The sequence below is a fragment of the Schistocerca cancellata genome, chromosome 1 (assembly GCF_023864275.1).
Source record: "Schistocerca cancellata isolate TAMUIC-IGC-003103 chromosome 1, iqSchCanc2.1, whole genome shotgun sequence".
Lineage (NCBI taxonomy): Eukaryota > Metazoa > Arthropoda > Insecta > Orthoptera > Acrididae > Schistocerca > Schistocerca cancellata.
The window spans coordinates 877,397,910-877,419,240 of NC_064626.1; the positions used below are offsets into that span (position 1 = coordinate 877,397,910).

General features: G+C 39.3%; 1 protein-coding gene across 3 annotated transcripts in view; it reads left to right on the forward strand.

Annotated features, from left to right (window-relative positions):
* The window catches only part of LOC126190282 (cell division cycle and apoptosis regulator protein 1-like), a 253,430-nt gene that overhangs the window by 69,341 nt on the left and 162,758 nt on the right, over nucleotides 1-21,331 (forward strand). For all 3 annotated transcript variants that reach the window (XM_049931010.1, XM_049931011.1, XM_049931009.1), the window contains exon 6: nucleotides 9,185-9,390. In XM_049931010.1, coding sequence (XP_049786967.1) covers nucleotides 9,185-9,390 — 206 coding nt within the window. The remainder of the gene's footprint in view (nucleotides 1-9,184; nucleotides 9,391-21,331) is intronic.

The window sequence follows — 21,331 nt, forward strand, 5'->3', positions numbered from 1 at the left end:
ACTGTGTGCAACAGGAGAAAGGATGCCTTCATATTGCAAGCAGCGAAGTTCCACCTGGAGCCTGTTTCAGAGAGCAAAGGGATCCAGGCGGACCTTAAGAAAACGAGGAACAGCAGAGGGAAGAAGTTGAACATGCACAGTGAAACCCTTCATCTCCAGTGTGGAGGATGAGAACAATGTTTCGTATTTACTGAGCAACGGGGCGAGGAGGGTATCGGATGAGGGAATTGATACTGCGTCCTGCACTGATAAACCCGGATGACCAAAAATGTCCACACCCAGGAGGTTAGTAGCGCTGGGGGATCTGACCACCAAAAACTGAGCAGTGAAGGAACGACTGTTGTAAGAGATTTGTGTGGGAAAAAACGCCATCGACTGATATAGAGTGATTACTGAAACTGCGCAAGGCGTGAGTGTACAGGGATAAAGCTGGTAAGCCCAAGCTTTGGTATGTGGCACCATCCAGAATAGAAACAGACGATGCCGTGTCAATGTGGAAGACCACCGGAATATGTGTGACCGCCAAGATAAGGAGAAAACGGGTACGCAACTGGGGAATGATGGAAAATACTTGGCTTTCAATGGAATGCGAGGCGTCCAGGTCCTGAGGTGACAATTCGCTATGAGCCTGTGCGTCCATAGGAAGCGTGGCATCTACGCTATGTTTCTGTGAAGCCTGACACACCACAGTGATGTGGCCTGCTCAGTTGCAAGCTGTGCATTTTGCTCGCTGGTTGGGACACTCCGACCGTTGGTGAGTCCGGAAACAGCCTGGACAGGAGGGAAGCAGGGAGAAAGACTTCCTGTCATGGGATGGACCGGCAGATTGATGAGACTCCTGCTTGGCGCTAGGCAACTGGTGAGCCGTGAAAACAGCTGGAGACGTGGTGGTTGTAGCCGGTGGGACTGTTTAAACGCACGATTGATCAGGAGACAGGTGTCAAGGGAAGGTCCTGTAACTTCAAAATATCAGCCTGAAGACCCTTGTCTGGTGCGTGAAAGACCACCATATCGTGAATCAATGAAGAGGCACAAGACCGCTTGCAGGCAACGTTGGCACACCAGAATTTACAATCGCAGAAGAGACTCTGGAGCGTCGTAATCCATTCCCGATAAGTCTTACCTGATGACTTGCGACAAGAGAAGGAAGTCTGACGGGGAGGATGTGACATGTATTTGTGTGTCGAAGTACTCAAAAAGGCAGCCCATAATAGGTAAATGAATGATGGCGAGTACACTGTTCAGGGTTCAGTTGTTGAATTAAATGATACACCTGTGGACCGACTGCTGCTAAAAAGAAAGCCCAAATTCGATTTTTGTTGTGGATACCATGTGCCAATAAAAGTTGTTCCCACCGTTCTAAATAATTTGACCATGATTCAACAGACCTGTCGAAAACTGGAAATATCGGTGGAGCCATGTGCGAAGTGTTCAATTTACCTGTGATGGAATCTACTTTATGAGCTACCTCTTGCAACTCTATTGAGTGAGAGCAATCTTCTGATCTTGTGAGTGCTGCCTGAATCTGCTGTACAGTTTCCACCAAGAACTGAAGAAGTTCCTCTGAGGAGGCCATTCTGTTCGAAAATGAAAGTTTTACTCTTGTCGCCAGTAACTGTTGTGTCCTGCGGTCAGCAGGAAAAAGAACTAGCAGTCAATTTGAACACACTTTATTGTAATTAAAGAAAAAAATGCCTTCTTGGCATATACTAAGTTTTAAATGCAAGAACAATAAGAAAATCCACAACTCTTGTGGTGACAAACCAAATAAGGAAATAAGACGATGGAGGAAAATTACTGACCAACATCTACTCTGCGCAGTACAAAATACAACATACTACTACAGTGCTACAGTGAAGGAATACATTGCTAGGGCCAGCATAAGTACTGCACAGAGCTGTTCCTAGCAGTTGGTAAACACTGCTGGTCTGACGGTCTAGGCGTGCTTATAAAGCTAGGTCGGCGGAGTGGTACATCAGTCATATGAGTTCCGGTTGGTGGAACACTGTCACATGTTATCTGGCGAAGTAGTTCCGTGTTGATTTGGAAAGTCTGTTATTGTTTCTGTCCGCTGGCGATGTTTCTCTGCGCACTGCTGAGAGGGGGTTAACAACCCATCTTGCGTGTCAGTTCTGCGGGCCCTCTAACAATAAGAGGCCACTATGACACAATTTTTCTTAGCTGCCAACATTTTAGTATAAGCAGCAGCCTTTACTTTTCAAAGAAGCCTTGTGAAGTCATAAAAGAACTTTCTGCATTAGCTATTTACCTGTAGGCTGATGACAACTCTGGGTTGCACAGGTAGTAAGAAGACTCACATGACTAAAATAAAATTATACATAACACATGACTAAAATAAAATTATAAATAACACTGCATTATCAAACTTTTTTTTTTAAGTACATCCTTGTAGCATGAGTCACATGATAACATTGGTAGTACCTGACCATAGATTTAGAAATCGCACTCCTTTTCTTATCAGTAATATTGCAGTTTTAAATGTGCTTGTATTTGGATTGGCATATCCCTGCTTTCAGGTAGGTTTTTATGCTTTATTAGGCGTATCATGGTAATTCATCATAGTACTTCTAAGAGAACACATGGTAAATTGTTGAGGTTATGTAGGATGATACCATGATGAAGTTACAAATTCGCAAGGATGATGAAGAAGGGTAAATGCATCAATTTGAGAAAAGGGACCTTGGTCTGGAAACAACAAAGGTGAACAAGCAGTCATAACTCTTAAGGTAAACACTTCAGAGCCCATGTTTACTGGACTTTTTTCTTATTTTTGTTGAAATTACTTCCTACCAAAATATAGAAAGCAGAGATCTACTGTTAGAAAGATCAGAATGATTTTCACGTATAACTTTAGACTCTGTCATTTCCAGACCAGAGACCCTTACTTTAAATTGATACATTTACCCTCCTGCACCATCCCTGAAAGTTTGTAACATCATCACAGAAACACCCTGTATAAACTTTATCAGTGCAGAGATTATTATGCATCAGTTGTTGTCAGTGTGTGATTTATTTTACACAGCATGTTTCGGGACTATATTATCAAGTTCTATAAAACGAAGATAACACTATGTTCTCATTACTACAAATACTACACATGTGTAATAGAAATCTGTGTACATTGCTGTGTAGTATTAGGTATGTTAAATTAATATGGCATTAGGCACAGAATTACCTCATCAATTGGTGAGGTTATTAAATAACAAATAAGTTAAAATTGCTTTCTGGGCAGATAATTAAGTGGATCAAGGCTGAAACGTAAGATTACCAAGAGGAGAAAACTTGATCTAAAAAGTGGAAATACATGAAATAAAATGTCAATATTGTGAGATGAGTCAGATAGGAAGAAACTTTAGAATAAGATCCAAAGAACATAATAAAGAGAATGGTTCATCACCAGTAATCAAGCACAGTAAGAGTGAGCAGCTTTTTTGTGGAAGCATCATGGACAGCTTGAATGTATTACATTCAGAGGCAAAAAGTTGGTTACTGTTAGATGTAGAGGAAGTAGAAATATTTTGCACTTTAAAAGATGGATGTTATATCATTGAATATTATGCTGTCTCGGTTCTCAGTGCAAGCATTATCAATATAAGTGCAAGATTATTTTCAGAATTTTCTATGACGTGATTCCTAAACATTCACCGATTTTATTGTTGACAGCGGCATCGTTGATGGATCTGATATATATGTAAGAAGATATTACAGTCTTTGGTACATGATGGACAGTTGACTTTCATTTGTAAACATTTGGTGCTATACACCACTGTGAGATGTGTAAGAAAGTGTCTTATATGTTTGATAATGCATATTCGCTACTTGCTCATTATTTGTGACTGTGCCTAATGACATTAATATTAAGGTGTGTAATGTGGACAGATTTCCATTACTTGTTGTTAGTAGGTGTAGTAATGATTTATGTTTTCCTTGTTTTATAGAACTTAATAATGGAATAATGTAGTTCTGAAACGTGATAAATAAATTACACATTTCCAAAAATTGGTGCATAATAATCTGTGTACTTATTCTGTGATACAAATGTACAGTGGCCTCATAAGAGGTAATATATAAACTTTGTTTTGATGTTTCGTAATCTTGCTTTTGTCAGTTAAATATTTAAAATGTAATTTGGAATCACTCATTTGCTTGGAAAATGTTGGAAGACCTGGCAATCATTGGCTTTTATAGCAGAATGCCAGGTTTTTCAATTTGTAATTTTTATAACCTAAGCAATTAGAGAGCTAATGTAGTTTGTGAGAATAAAGTTATTGTGCTTATGTATCTCGGAAATGCTATAAATTAAAAATTTTAAAGCACAGTTGTGTTTGTGAGACAAAAATTTCAAATGTAATTATGGTAGCAGCAAGTTTCACTACATTTTGAAATCCATAAAATGTAGTTCATTTTAATGGATTTGCACCTAGTCATTCATACAGATACCATATAAATACTTCCAAGAATATGTAGGAAGTACATGGTTTTCCAGGATGTGATTTTAGGAAGTGTTAGTGTAGTCTAATTTGAATTTAAAAAATTTCAATTTTTCCGTCTCGGAGTACATTATACCAACTAAATAATGTCTTCTACTTCATCCACTCACTGTTCATTTTCACGTTGAGATGAGGTATGTCTGCTGGGTTCTGCACCAGTATGACACAGTTTAGTGAAAATAGGAGTAATTATTCTTGAATGTAGTACTCTGTAATCAGAAAATTATCTACTATACCCCCTAAAACCAGCAGCAGTGTTTACCCCCCTAAAATATTTACTATTCCTCGTGAAACATCCTGCTTTCCTTAGACAATGATGGTCCCAGTTTGTAGAGAAACAGTATTCCTTAAAAGCAAAGTAACAGAACTTGTTTCACAAGAAATTAAAAGGGGGAGAAAGAACTTATTAGACCAATCAACATCCTTTCTGAGGTGGACAACTTATTCACAAAAGTTTACATTATATAACCGAAAGAATAAGGGAAAAGGTCAATAGATTTGCTTTTCATCAAAATCACAGTGTCATATTCTTCGTTTCTCATAGGTATGAGTTCACATTTCCGCATGATGTTGTTTTTGTTGTTGTTGTCATCATCATCATCATCATCATCATCATCATCTTCATCTTCTGTCTGAAAATTGGTTTGATGCGGCTCTCCACATTACTCTATCCTGTGCAAGCCTCTTCATATCTGAATAACTATTACAACCTACATCCATTTGAATGTGCTTCTTGTATTCGTCTCTTGGTTCCCCTCTACATTCCTACATTCCCCCCTCCCCTCTTTCCCACCAGTACTAAACTAATGAATCCTTGAGGTCTCAGAATGTGTTCTATCAATGGATTCCTTCTTATAGGCAAGTTGTGCCACATGTTTCTTTTGGCCCCAATTTTATTCAGTACCTCTTCATTAGTAACATGATATACCCATCTAATCAGCAGCAGTCTCCTGTAGCACTACATTTGAAAAGCTTCTATTCTCTTCTTGTCTGAACTGCTTATCGTCCATGTTTCACTTCCATACCAGGCTACACTCCAGACAAATACCTTCAGAAAATACTTCCATATACATAAACCTCTATTCTGTGTTAACAAATTTCTCTTCTCCAGAAAGCTTTTCTTACAATTGCCAACCTGTATTCTATATCCTCTCAACTACATTCCATTACACATGTTTTACTTTTGTCGATATTCAAGACACTGGCAGCCATGGCTTACTAAACCAATAATTTGGTAATATTCACATCTGTCAGTATCTTGCTTTTATTGCAATTGGTATTGTTACATTCTTCTTGAAGTCTGAGGGTATTTCGTCTGTCTAATACATCTGGCACACCAAATAGAATAGTTCAGTCATGACTGGCGCTCCCTGGGATATCACTAGAGTTCTGAGGAAATGTCATGTATTCCAGGGGCCTTGTTTCAACTTAGGTCTTACAGTGCTCTCTCAGAGTCTTCTTGCAGTATTGTATCTCCCATGTCGTCTTTCTCTTTCTATAATGTTGCCTTCACGTTCAGTTTCTTTGTGTAGCACCTTAATATACTCATTGCAGTTTTCCATTCTTTGCTAATACTTGTTTTCCATCTGAGTGCTTGATATTCATACAACTGCTTCACTTTTTTCAAAGGCCTCTTTAATTTTTATATAGGTGGTATCTATTTTTCCCTTTGTTGTACATGCTTCTATAGCCTTCATTTGCCCCCTAGCCATTCCTGCTTTGCCATTTTCCACATTCTGTCAGTCTCATTTTTAGATGTTCATATTCCCTTTTGCTTGCTTCATTTGTTGCATTTTTGAATCTTCACCTTACATCAACTAAATTCAATATTTCTAAAAACAAAGATGATGTGACTTACCAAACGAAAGCGCTGGCAGGTCGATAGACACACAAACAAACACAAACATCACACAAAATTCAAGCTTTCGCAACCAACGGTTGCTTCATCAGGAAAGAGGGAAGGAGAGGGAAAGACGAAAGGATGTGGGTTTTAAGGGAGAGGGTAAGGAGTCATTCCAATCCCGGGAGTGGAAAGACTGTCCTTTTTTCCCCCTAAGGTAAGTCTTTCCGCTCCTGGGATTGGAATGACTCCTTACCCTCTCCCTTAAAACCCACATCCTTTCGTCTTTCCCTCTCCTTCCCTCTTTCCTGATAAAGCAACCGTTGGTTGCGAAAGCTTGAATTTTGTGTGTATGTTTGTGTTTGTTTGTGTGTCTATCGACCTGCCAGCACTTTCGTTTGGTAAGTCACAGCATCTTTGTTTTTAGATATTTTTCCCACGTGGAATGTTTCCCTCTATTAAATTCAATATTTCCTGTGATATGAAAGTATTTCTATGAGGCCTTGTCTTCCTATAAGAGAGGGTGTTTCAAAAGAAAGTTTATCTTTGAAGAACTCTGTGCATGCATAGCAAATCGGAGGAGAGTGGGTGGATTTGTTCAGCGCTTGCTTGGCCTTTAGGAATTCAGTCAATATGGAGCATTTCTTGGGAGTGGATCATGCGTTTTGTATCCGAGAATTTTATAAAAACAGTGATTCAGCAACTAGCAAGGAGAAAATTTTGCAGTAACTGTGGATTGCACAATACAAATGATGCTTCAAGTGTTCCTCATATCCGGTAATGGATCAAAACATTTGAGGAGACCATTCAACACTGGCCAAACCAAATTTGAGACAACCAAGGTCATCAAGATCAGGCAAATCTGTAGAGAGTGTAAATCAGTCTGTTCGTGACGTTCCTATCCTCTCCATTCGTAAGTGTGCAATTTCTTTAAATGTGCCTAGATCATCACTGCACCTTACAGAGTCCAATTGGTGCAAGAATTAAAGCCTCAGGATGCCCAACATAGGCTGCGGTTTGTTAATGATGTGACTGAGTGGTCTTCATTTAATAACACCTTGTTTTCTGATGAGGCTAATTTTCACCTCAACAGTCGCATCAATAATCAAAATTGCCACTACTGGAGTGCAACGAATCCTGAACCGAAGTGTGAGAAACCCCTTCATTCACCAAAAGTTACCGAATGGGCTGTGATGTTGGCTCAAAGAATAATTGGCCCTTACTTTCTCGAGGATGAGAGCAGTTGTGCAGTTACAGTGAATTCAGAACATTATGTGAGGATGCTGAATGGATTTTTGGTGTCTGAATTGCAAAACTTTCCCAATTATTACCAAAGAACATTGCTTCAGCACGACAGAGTGACAGCACACATGTCCAAAGCATCTATACTGCAAGTTCATGAAACTTTCTCTTGCAAATTGATCTTCAGGAGGGTTGACATAAATTGGCCCCCATGCAGTCCAGATTTAAGCCCCAAGGATTTTTTTCTTATGAAGATATGTCGAGTGTAGAGTGTATATCAATAATCTGACATCTCTGGAGCAACAGAAAGAAAATATCCGCAGTGAAGTGGCAGTCATCAATGTATCTGCATGCAAAGTTGTCATGGGAAATTTTGTTCATCGTTTACATTAGTGCCATAGGGGTGCTGGATTGCATTTAAACGACATTATTATTTTTAAGAAGTAAATTACTAAACTGTGTATTTCAGTAATAAATAAAGGTTTTGTCAATAGACTTTAACCTCCATTTTATTCTGACACATCAAATATAGACTTTCTTTAGAGACATCTTGTATTTCATCCAACTACATGGCTACATTCCAAACGGATATCTCCAGAAAAGATCTCCTGGCATGTAAATCTATATTCAGTGTTAACAAATTTCTGTTCTTCAGAAACATTGCCAGTCTACATTTCATATCCTCTCTACTTCAACCATCATAATTTATTTTGCTGCCTAAACAGCAAAAGTCACATGCTATTTTTAGTGTCTCATTTCCTAAGTTAATTCCCTCAGCATCACCTAATTTAATTCAACTACAGTACATTGTCCTTGTCTTACTTTTGCTAATGTTCATCTTATATCTCCTTTCAAGACACTGCTCTTTGAAGTCCTTTGCTGTATCTGAGAGATTTATGTCAGCGGCAGAACCCAAATTTGATATTTCTTCTCCCTGAACTTCAGTTTGTACTCCAAATTTTTCATTGGTTTCCTTTACTGCTTGCTCAGTTCTTCTAAATCATGTATACATGCAGTAGCTACCTTTTTGTTGCGCTTGTCTGCAACTCAGTCTCTCCCCTACATGGTGAGTAGCAGTTTATCCATTTCATAATATAGTTGTTATTTCAGTCTGGATATTCCATTGTTCACAATAAAAGTGCCATACTTAAAAAAAATATTGCTATGCTCAGTTGTTTGTGTGGTTGCAATGCCAAGGACCCTGGTTCGATTCTCAGTACTGCCAGGATTCTTCCTTGGTGGAAGTACTGAAACGGGATACACTCACCTCTTAATGCTAATTGAGGGGCTACGTGAGTGAAAAGTAGCAGTTTCAAGTTCTAGAAAACTGACAATGGTCAGGAGTGTTGTATACTGATTCCCCCCCCCCCCCCACCTCTCCACCCCATTCCCCTGTACTGCATCAAAATGACACCATTGGATGATGTGGTGGTCAGTCAGTCCTGAACTGTCTGGACCAGGATGTGGAGCTTAACTTTGCTTACTTGAAATATAGGAACTATCCTCATATGGTTATTTTTATGTTGTGAATATTTTTTTAGTATGACATAAATTTTGATTCACGTATTTCATTATATATTTAAATTTGCAGTTGCTGTGTCAAGGGATCAAATCCAGTCGTGGGGGATAGGGTTCTTGTGGAAGCATCATACAACCCAAATATGCCATTTAAGTGGAATGCAACCAGAATCCAAGTCCTGCCAATGTCTACAGCAAACACTACTCAGCGGCCCCAGAACAAGCAGGGTTTCACTACTGCTCCTAGCCAGAATACTTACAATGCAGTTCCTCCACCAGGTTAGAACACATATTTATTGTTACTGTTAAAGACAATATAATACTTTAAAATAACTTTGTCAAATATGTTTTTATAAACAGTGTTTTGTAAAATATTTGACAGTGTAATTCAGGCCTATAGATGACAATGAACCATTTTGTTTTGTTATGTTTACATGTATAGATTGTATTTGTTTAACTGTAGTTGCTTCATTTTTTAGTTTTGTTTGCTATTCATTTCAATGGCTTTTATTGATTAGTATTTGACATTCACTTTCACCTACTTATTGATGTACAAAAGATTTGGCTCTTAGGTTAACTTGTAACAAGTGGATTAAATAAGTAAATAAACTGTGGTTTTAGCATCAGACACAAAGTACTTTCGCATATATTAGAAAGAAGAGTCTGATATAGCATGGAGGGGCGATGTGTATGCTAGATCTAAAGCTTCCGAAATGAATAAAAATTTGAAATGGGCATCTTTAAAGGTTTGTACATTATGAGAGATGAATCGGAAACACAGTTAATTAGTAACGGGAATAATGGCGTCTTAGAAGTAATGCAGGATAAGATGTATAAATTTATTTGAGGTAGGAAGAAAAGAAAGACAACCTGAGGTGATAGTATTTCAGTTGAAATTGTCAAAGCTAGGCGAAATCTAATACAAAAGGAACTTGTAAAATTACTTAAAATATGTTTATGAAGGAATACGTTTCGTCAAAACAAGAACAAGAACATGGTATTCATGTTTCACAAAAAAGGAGATACGGACAATTGAAAAATCTGTAGACCTGTAAATAGGTTTACCAACTTTCGTGCTTTTTCCGGACCCCCCAATATTTTGATGCTTTTTTTAATGTCAAGCCAGATTTGTTATATATAATTCTAGCTCTTTGGTAATGAGGTCACATTTCATCATCTGACAAATTTCAGTGTAGCATAACTTGACTTTATATTTCTGCATGAGGTTCGCTACCATTGTTGTAATCATTGGAGAAATGTTGCTACTGTAGCTGATGTATATGATATCTTGATTCGAGATATTGTAGTTTGTCAAGCACTTTCTCAATATTTTCATAATCAAAGTATACGATATCACGATTCAAGATACTGTAATTTGTGTAGCACTGTTCTGATATTTTCATATTCGGATACAAAAGCTTCTTAGTTAATTTCTGATTTGAAGTATGTCATCTTCTGTGTCTGAATACCTAGATAGCCGAAAAAGGCAGTGCAAGTTCTCAGATAATTAAAAGCAAAATAGCAGTGTTTTTTATTTGGACAAAATGAAAGTCAAGCTAAATGTGCAGTGTGTGATAGTTACATTGATACGGGATAAAGGGTGCCATGGATGGAAATGCCATGTAGCGAGAGCCTCCCATCGGGTAGACCAGTCGTCTGGTGCAAGTGTTTAGAGTTGACTCCACTGTGATGACTTGCGTGTCGATGGGGATGAAATGATGACAATAAGGACAACACAGCACCCAGTCCCTGAGCGGAGAAAATCTCCGACCCAGTCGGGAATCGAACACAGGCCGTTATGTACGATATTCCGTCGTGCTGACCACTCAGCTCCCAGGGGCGGACAGGTGCCATGGATGTGGAAAGACTACTGAAAAAAACATAAAAGTGTGGTACAGACCAGCTCCACATGGCTTAACGCTTGATTTCATACAACATTGTTTTCCACCATCATGGCTTAAAGCTGGATTTCGTACAACATTGTTTACCACCATCATGGCTTAAAGCTTGATTTCATACAACCCAGATTTCCACCATCATTCACACAAATCAATGGATTGTACAAGCATATTAATTAAACTATTTCCAAAATATGATAGTACTCAAAATTTGTCTCGTGAAAGAACTAAAACGGAAGCCATTGTAAATAATGTCGTTGCACCTCACACTGTAAATATTTTTGTCAAAACTTTGAATGACAGAGTTCCATATTTTTGCCTGGTGACAGATACAAGTAATCATGATGCATTGAAAATATTCCCAATTATAATTCAGTATTTTGATTATGAAAACAGTGAAACATGGTATTAAAACAAAGGTCCTTGACGTATAAAATTGTCCAAATGAAACTTCATAAAGTATTGCCTATTATATTGCAGATAGTTTGCTAAAGCATATTGTGCTAAATCTAAATGCACTGCTTTTGTTCATAACAATGCAAATGTTAACTTTGGTGGTCTTACACAGAGTGGAGAATAACGTGTATTCTGCTGTCAAGCATAAGTTATATGAAAGCATAACAGGAGTTGTATACCCTGCACATATATTACATAATACCTTACAACATAAACTGATTCTCTACCTTTCAATATAGAATCTTTTGTAATGAAAGTGTTTTAATATTTTTCATGTGTATGCAGTATACACGGAGGAATTGAAATATTTCTACTAATTTGTGGACAAATAACCAACAGCTGCTAAATCACACCAGGACCAGATGGCTACCATTGTATTCAGCAATAGAAATGAGTCTGCATTGTACCCAGCACTGAAATCTTACTCCCTCTCTCAGGATAGGAAATCTAAGCTAACAACAATTAGAAATTTTCTGCAGAACGACTTTTCGGAGCAGAATCTTCTGCTTCTCTCCTCTACCATGCCCACTTTTCGTTGCAATATGAAGTCTGTTGAAAAGGAAAACAATTCTATCATAGAAGTGCTTAACTTATTATAAACTGTTTTAATTTATCTGAAAAACAGTCTTGAGAATAATTTCATCTCTCTCAAAGTCAATCCTTGAATACCTTTGTAGAATCTGGCTTGGGAAAAAAGTGCCAGGCATATGTGACAAATTTATCTACTGTACATTAAACTTGCACTGAATACCTAGAAAAATTGATACAGCCAATGGAAGAATTTAAGTGCTTCAAGTGGCTTAAACTCAAAGAGTTGAAGGACCTTTGTTTTGTGGACATTCTTTCATGTACTTATAAACTAAAAGTGTGAAAACAGATGATTCAAAATATTTGATCAGTACAGCAACATCAAGAATTGTGCACAATCTATAATGCCGGACAAAAACTCTAAACTACACCAACAATGGTGTTCTTTGTTTAAAAAGTGTCAAAATGTTGAAACGTTTTTTGAAATTTCGAAAATTTGCTAATTTTTCCTTGCAATTCCTGGTAGCAATGTGTCTACTGAATCCATATTTCCTCTCATAATTGCTCAGTGGACAAAAGAGATGAACCATTTGTTGACAGATTCAGTCAAAGTAATGTTACTGGTCAAGTGCAATTTAAAGGATATGTCTTGTGAGGAATTTTATAGCTACATGCTTCAAGATAATAATTTACCTCTTCTCTCAGCAGTATATTCTTTCGAAAAATACACTTTCAAAGGATACATCACTGAAAAATACTGAAAATAACTTCAAGGTTATTGTATTGTGTTTGTAACAATTAAGTACCATTGTTTAACAGTAGTATTATTTTCTACTCATTTTGAGATTAGAGCATATTTATAACCCCACTATGTAAAATATAAACAATTTATTGGTGCTAAAAATAGACTGTCAGGCTTTTTCCAAAAATGTCAGGCTTTTATAAAACACTGTCCTACTTTTGATAATTTTGAGTTTGTAACGCTACCTATAAGTCTCCTTTCTGAAATGTAAAAGAGATTTATTAAAGTTATCACAAACCTCATAAAAAAAAAAAGGATTTCAGTCAGCCAAGGGAACAAGTTTGCTTTGGAGATAGGTATCGATAAATGGAATCTTCAAGCCTTAACAGATTATAGAATGAAGCAACAAGTATTAATCATCACTTTCTGTGGACTTATATATACAGGGTGTCCCAGGAGGAATGGACAGTTTCAAGAGATATTATAGGAATGATTAGTTGAAGCAGAAAAACTGCATAGACACACAGAATGTAACTAAATTCTCTTTACAGATGCTGAGTGGGGTCCAGGACGGTTAAGTTTTCCATAGGAACTCATGTCTAGAAACATGTTGTTTTCCTGCTACACACAAAATATCACAACACACATTCAAATCTCCTGCATTTTTGGGATCACTGACTGGGGTATTATGTACGCCATTCAGTGATCACCAGATGTCGAGTGCTCAATACATGTTTGTTTACATGCCATTCAATTGAGTTTGAGATTTGCCCCCATAGGTTCATGCCTGCTGTTGTGCTTGTGGTCTTTGTTCATACTGTACCAATGTACATACCCACATAGGTTTGTAACTGCTGTTGTGGATGTGGTTTTTGTTCATACTGCGCAGTAGTAATCATTCTTTATTGTATAGAATGCAAGATGTACATAATTTCGTTTTTAGTGTGTTTGTGTTGACCTTGATGAACTACATGTTTGCAGAATACACTGACCTGATGTTATTGTATTGTGAAACTCGGTGTATTGGGAGGAGTACTTGTGGTTTGTATGCCGAGCATTTTCCACACTGCCAGACACCTTCACACTCCCTATTTGCTATGATGTATCAATGGGCCTCAGAGACAGATACATTCACCACTAGCAGGGCCACCTGATGCTCCATGGTGGTCCCGCATATCCGGATTTAAAGAGGCTGTGCTCCATGCAGTGGAAGAGGATGCACCAATGGGTACCATAAATGTAGCAGGTGGAATGAATGTGTATCACCACAGTGTCTGGCATGTTCTGCATGAGCAGCAGCTACACCTTATACCACCTCCACAAGATACAGGCAATGCAGCTGCAGGATTTTGCATTATGAGCCCATTTCTGCAGGAAGTTCTTGCACCATTGTGTGGACGATCATGACTTCCAACAGCGGATTCTTTTTACTAATGAAGTCAAGTTCTCTAGGAAACGTGTTCTCAGCTCCCACAACAGTCGTATGTGGGCTGATGAAAACACACATTCTGTGTGCCCATCTGAACATATGAGCAAGGTTCGTGGATGGGCTTTTGATTGGTTCATATCCTCTTCCACCAGATCTCAAGAGTGCCGCATACTTTGATGGCATACTGCATGGGCTTTTGGAACATGTGGCAGTGCATGTGCAGCAAAACATTTGGTTACGACACAATGGCACACCATCTCATTTTTCATGTGCAGTCCGAGATCATCTGGACCAATAATTTTTGCAACAGTGGATAGGTAGTGGTGGCCCAGTTGCTTGGTCTGCATTTTCTCCCAACTTGGATCTGTTAGATTACTACCTGTCCGGTCATGTGAAATCCTTGATTTATGAGACACCTGTGGCATCCAAGGAAAACCTACTGGCACTGGTTATGACTGTGGCAGATGCTAGGAGACAAAAGATTGGTGATCGTGTGTACTGGAACATGGTACGGAGGAACCATATCTGTGTTGTCATCAGTGGTTGTCATATATAGAGCTCTGCTTGTAAGTGGAGTGACAAGCAGGAGGAGTCAAAGAGCAGTATGGTGTAGTAGTATTTTGCGTTTAGCAGGAAAACAGTACATTTCCAGATGTGAGTTCATATGCTAAACTTGATCATCTTGGTCCTCACTGCAAGTCCTCAAAGTCTGTAAACAGAGTGTATATGCTCCGGGAAAACCCCGGGAATCTTTTTGGCCTGGAGAAAACTGGGGAAAACCCGAGAATTCTTTTAGAATTTTGGTAATTTTTCATTGTTTTAGTTTTTGTAGTTTGGACTGGTAAGAACCGATACACCAACAAAGAATTTAGCCCACTATTGCAAAATAATGTTGTAGCAATAAAACATAAACTAGGGAAAAAAATAAAGCTTAAGTTGCAAAGGAAATGTGCCATTTACAACAAAAAGGAAATGTGCCATTTACAACAACAAAACACAGTGCACACACAAACGTCTGCCAACAGAAAAATGTGTCAAAGGCTTTAGGATGAAGACTATGCAATACTTCATAACAACAACTGCTTCCGATGGACATGACATCACAACGGTTTATATTACAGCTCGCGTCACGTAAGATGATGCTTCTGCACATAGAGGCAGAGCAGTGAAGGGATGAGAACTGCACTTGCGGGGCAGCAGAGAGCGGGCAAATAAGGTCCACATTGCCGACAACAGGCTCATTTGCCTACGGTACATCGTATTATGTTCAAATCTATGAGGGGAGTAGTAAATATTCAAACCAATTTCGATCAGTTGTCATGCGATAAATATTAATTCACTACATTGCGTCCACTGCTCCACAGATTTACTCTGCATGATGTCAGGAGGTGAGAACAGCTGACACAGTTTTGTGAAGATATGAAGTACAATTTTTCTCAAAATGACAATTATATTGAAACTGCTTGCAGTAATTATCATTTATTGCCATTTGAACTTACTACAATTAAGAATTTAATACACAACAAAATTAACTTCAAGCATAAACTGAAACCATTACATTTGCTTGACAACTGCTTCTACTCAATAGAATTTTTAAAAATGTGTATTAGCTGCGCGTGTTGATGTGTTTGACTGTAGTTAAATGTAATCAGTTATTAAGTTGTCATATTTTTCTCTGTTGATGGGCATTATCAGTGTAAACTAACCCGTTCGACTTTACAGTGAGAGACCACATTTATAATCCATTGTACAAGCAAACAATTAATCATCATCAGCGAATAACTCCAGGGAATGATGACCTATAGCATCGAAAACCACCAGTATCTCGACAAGTAATGGTTACTGTCATTTCAGGGCCTTGTCCAGTTTGTGCCTTGAAAATGACATGAATTTACATATGGAAATATTGGACTTTTGACTAATTTATCCAGCTGCAGTCTCGCGTGTTATTAGAGCAATATGCTGAACGTTATAGTCTACATAATTCAAAGGATACAAAGTTCTAATGAAAAAGGCTAGGAAGTTCTCATTATTATGTATACAGCAGATATGTTGACAAAACACATTTTTTAAACCACAAGTCTTCAAAACTAAAAAATATACTACTTTGTTTCAAAGTCTACATTGCAATACCACTATCACTTCTATTTGAATCTGTTTCCGAACAATCTCATTGTAAATTTACAAATATAGGTTCAAGGCTTATATCCATCATCACCTACCTATCAAATTATTCTTTCTGAAGCTTCTCAGCATGCCACATAGACTGTGGCCACGCGATTCAATGAATGTTATCTTGAATGTTAAGCCCTATCCTCTGCCCAAATTAATTCCATAGGGGACACTGACAACAACACGAACGTGGGTAAACGCAAAACTTTGTGACCCCATTCATGTGCAAGGAAGTCAAGTTTGTACGTTCTGTTGCGAGACTTGTATAAATTAACGAGCTACAGGAGGCCGACACATATCTGGTTTATACTGTGCTTAATATTTTTGTTTTTAAGCCAGGAAAATATATCCTTTTCTGGTGTTTACGGGTGTTCTCTATGTAACAGTTGAATTATAACTGGCAATGACCAACTTCGAAACAAGGTATAACAAGAGTTGTGGATCACATCACAAAACTGACAGCATTCATTTCCAAATGGTAGTCACTGCTGTTTTTCTTACACGTAAGTACAAGTTTGCTCTCAGAAACAAAACCAGAAGAAGACTCAGCATGCAGAATAATTATCTGAGGACCTTATCCTATGAAAACTTTAAAACCGCCAGTACCATCACTCATTTTCCGGCAGATATTCCTGGAATGGTTCTAATTGACCCAGGTTTCATCAAGGTAATACACTGTTGAACTCCCTCCTTTTCATGCATTGTGAATCTTTATATGGGATGTAGTTCGTGCTGCACCTGTCATTTCTTTGAACCTAAAGCTCTCTTCTTAACATATCAGGAACCAACTTTTTTTTAAATTGCTTACAGTGACGAAGCACTTACCATTGAAGCTAATTCTCACCTGCATAACTGTAATACGTTTTTGTGATGTCGGGCATTGACCATTCATTTGGAGTACTTTAGAACATCATTGTTGAAACCATCCATTTGTTTTACAGGTTCCTTTCGATTTCGATGCTTTTCAGGCAACACGAAACCAACTTTTTCTACGGTTCCTACAGCTCTGACACTTTCATTTACAATTCTCTTTACAGTTCTCTTGCCAACACCACAAGACAGTTGAATGAATAATTCTGTTGTCGCGAAATACGGCAGCAGTGCAGCACATAGTTGTGAGATTCTTGCTTTAAGTTCATTTGAGCAGTTGCCAGACAGCACCAGATAACAGGCTGTATTGCATATGCGCAGCTATGATGATGTAGGCAGCCCGTGCTTGGTGCTTGCTCTGCTCACATTTCTGTGTGGAATTTCGTGCGTGGTGGGACATCACATGAACATGCGCAGGCCTGTGGCATGTTCTTTAGAGGACCTAGGGAGTTGTACCTGGTGCAATTGTTTGATCAATTCTACCCAGATAAGGAATGCAAATAAGGAAGCGGTTCTTGGCATATTATTCATTTCAAAACTATACTCCACAGCTCAAAATACCATAACATTTTGCTATGTGGTGACTTTGACAGATTTTTTTAAATTCATACTCTGCAATGTTGTTATGTAGCATTTCCAATCAAGTTTACATCTACACAGCACTGCAAAAAGCTAGTAAGATGGAATACAAATTTTTTGAAGAAAAAAAAATTTTTGTGTAGCTTACACCAGAACGAAGGACAATAAATTTCATAGCTACACTCCTGGAAATGGAAAAAAGAACACATTGACACCAGTGTGTCAGACCCACCATACTTGCTCCGGACACTGCGAGAGGGCTGTACAAGCAATGATCACACGCACGGCACAGCGGACACACCAGGAACCGCGGTGTTGGCCGTCGAATGGCGCTAGCTGCGCAGCATTTGTGCACCGCCGCCGTCAGTGTCAGCCAGTTTGCCGTGGCATTCGGAGCTCCATCGCAGTCTTTAACACTGGTAGCATGCCGCGACAGCGTGGACGTGAACCGTATGTGCAGTTGACGGACTTTGAGCGAGGGCGTATAGTGGGCATGCGGGAGGCGCCGGGTGGACGTACCGCCGAATTGCTCAACACGTGGGGCGTGAGGTCTCCACAGTACATCGATGTTGTCGCCAGTGGTCAGCGGAAGGTGCACGTGCCCGTCGACCTGGGACCGGACCGCAGCGACGCACGGATGCACGCCAAGACCGTAGGATCCTACGCAGTGCTGTAGGGGACCGCACCGCCACTTCCCAGCAAATTAGGGACACTGTTGCTCCTGGGGTATCGGCGGGGACCATTCGCAACCGTCTCCATGAAGCTGGGCTACGGTCCCGCACACCGTTAGGCCGTCTTCCGCTCACGTCCCAACATCGTGCAGCCCGCCTCCAGTGGTGTCGCGACAGGCGTGAATGGAGGGACGAATGGAGACGTGTCGTCTTCAGCGATGAGAGTCGCTTCTGCCTTGATGCCAATGATAGTCGTATGCGTGTTTGGTGCCGTGCAGGTGAGCGCCACAATCAGGACTGCATACGACCGAGGCACACAGGGCCAACACCCGGCATCATGGTGTGGGGAGCGATCTCCTACACTGGCCGTACACCACTGGTGATCGTCGAGGGGACACTGAATAGTGCACGGTACATCCAAACCGTCATCGAACCCATCGTTCTACCATTCCTAGACCGGCAAGGAAACTTGCTGTTCCAACAGGACAATGCACGTCCGCATGTATCCCGTGCCACCCAACGTGCTCTAGAAGGTGTAAGTCAACTACCCTGGCCAGCAAGATCTCCGGATCTGTCCCCCATTGAGCATGTTTGGGACTGGATGAAGCGTCGTCTCACGCGGTCTGCACGTCCAGCACGAACGCTGGTCCAACTGAGGCGCCAGGTGGAAATGGCATGGAAGCCGTTCCACAGGACTACATCCAGCATCTCTACGATCGTCTCCATGGGAGAATAGCAGCCTGCATTGCTGCGAAAGGTGGATATACACTGTACTAGTGCCGACATTGTGCATGCTCTGTTGCCTGTGTCTATGTGCCTGTGGTTCTGTCAGTGTGATCATGAGATGTATCTGACCCAAGGAATGTGTCAATAAAGTTTCCCCTTCCTGGGACAATGAATTCACGGTGTTCTTATTTCAATTTCCAGGAGTGTATTTCAAAATGTGTAAAAAATTTACAAGGTCGTCTGTGAAGCAAAAAAACTGTACAACTGACAGTTTATATTCTACTTCAGGAATAAATATAAAGCAACTTGCGGAGTTAAAATGATAAAACACGGTATGCTGCCAGTCTACAATTTACCATAGAATGTCATTCTATAAATTTAAGACGTAAACACAAATTAAGAAATAACTTCAGGCCTAGAGGAAGTACTAGAAAAGTGCCTCATGATCAAAAAACAGTTTCACAGAAGGCAGATTTGTAAAATTCTGCTACAGCTGTCATTATATTTGAAACAAAATATTTAGTTCAAAACTACTGACCAAATTTGCCTGCTTAGCCAGCTTCAAGTCAATGTTTACATATGTTCGTATGTATACAACATTAAGAGATCTTACAGTGTCATAAAAGGAACTGGACATCAGAGAGTACTCCAGCCAGCATCGGAATTTCATAAACCATACTAAAATGCTTTATTCCGCTCTAATTGCACATTTCTATGTCCAGATGCACTCTGAAGTACCTGATATTCAATGTGGAGATCCAGTACTGTATTCTCATGTTTGGTTCTTTATTATGGTATAATGTCATTCGTCCCAGAAAATTTTGTACTTGAAATTGACTGAAATTAGTGCAGAATGAAACACTTTGTTTGAAATAAACTAACTGCCTCAGCGGATAAAAATTAATAGAAGCAAATTTCTCTACAAAACTGACACAAATAGCTTCAGTAAGACGTTAATGGATGATTGCTAATAACGTGGAAATAATATAAAATCAGCAAATTGAAACTACTAACTTATTTTGGTCTTTCATGTTTATGAGAAAGTATATTAATTCACTTGATGGCTCCCGACCACAGAAATCAGTTTTGATTTCATTTGACGTGGGAGCTGTAAACGAAAAGACCAGCAATATTACAAAGACACGAAACATATACACGGGTCACGTGGGGATGGACCCCCCCACTATAACTCAGCTTTCTCTGTGCATGCGCGAAACTGGCAGCTTGTTCGCGCCGGAAGTTTTTTTCCAGGTAGCATCTGGCTATTTGCTGCTACTGCTCATACGGCAAGCAGCCACGCTTCAAGTAGCCAGAAGCGGGAGTAAGGCACTGCTCATACACGAATTTATCTCAGCACATGCACATAAGCCCACTGGCAACTGCTCATATGATCCTTAAGTTGCAGGCAACTATAGGTTTGGTTGAGCAGTTACCAGACAGCGCGAGACAACAGACTGAACTGTGCATGCGCAGCTACGATGACATAGGCAGCCCATGCTTGGTGCTTGCTCCGCTCATACGCTTTTCGTCACTTTTCTGGTGGAATTTCATGTATGGTGGGGCATCACGTGACCATGTGCAGCCTGTGACATGTTGATGAGAGGACAAACAGAGTTGTACTTAGAGCAATTGTTTTATCCCACCCAGATAAAGGATTGAAATAAGGAAACAGTTCTTGGCAAAATATCAATTAAAAATTAGACTCCACAGCTCTAAGTACCATAATATTTTGCTATGGGGTGAATTTGACAGAGTTTTTAATTCGTATTCTGCAATATTGTTATGTAGCATTTCCAACAGGTTTACATGTACACAGCACTGCAAAAAGCTAGTAGGATGAAACACAAATTTCTTGCAAAAAAAAGAAAGAAAGAAAGAAGAAAAAGAAATAGTTTCTTGTGTAGCTTACACCGGAATAAAGGACAATAAATTTCGTGACTATTTCAAAATGTGCAAAAAATTAACAAGGTTGTCTGTGAGGCAAAGAAACTGTACAACTGACAGTTTATATTCTACTCTAGGATTAAATATGAAGCCATGTGCGGAGTTAAAATGATAAAACACGGTGTGCTGTCAGTCTACAATTTACCATAGAATGGCTTTCTATAAATTTAAGACGTAAACACAAATTTAAGAAATAACTTCAGGC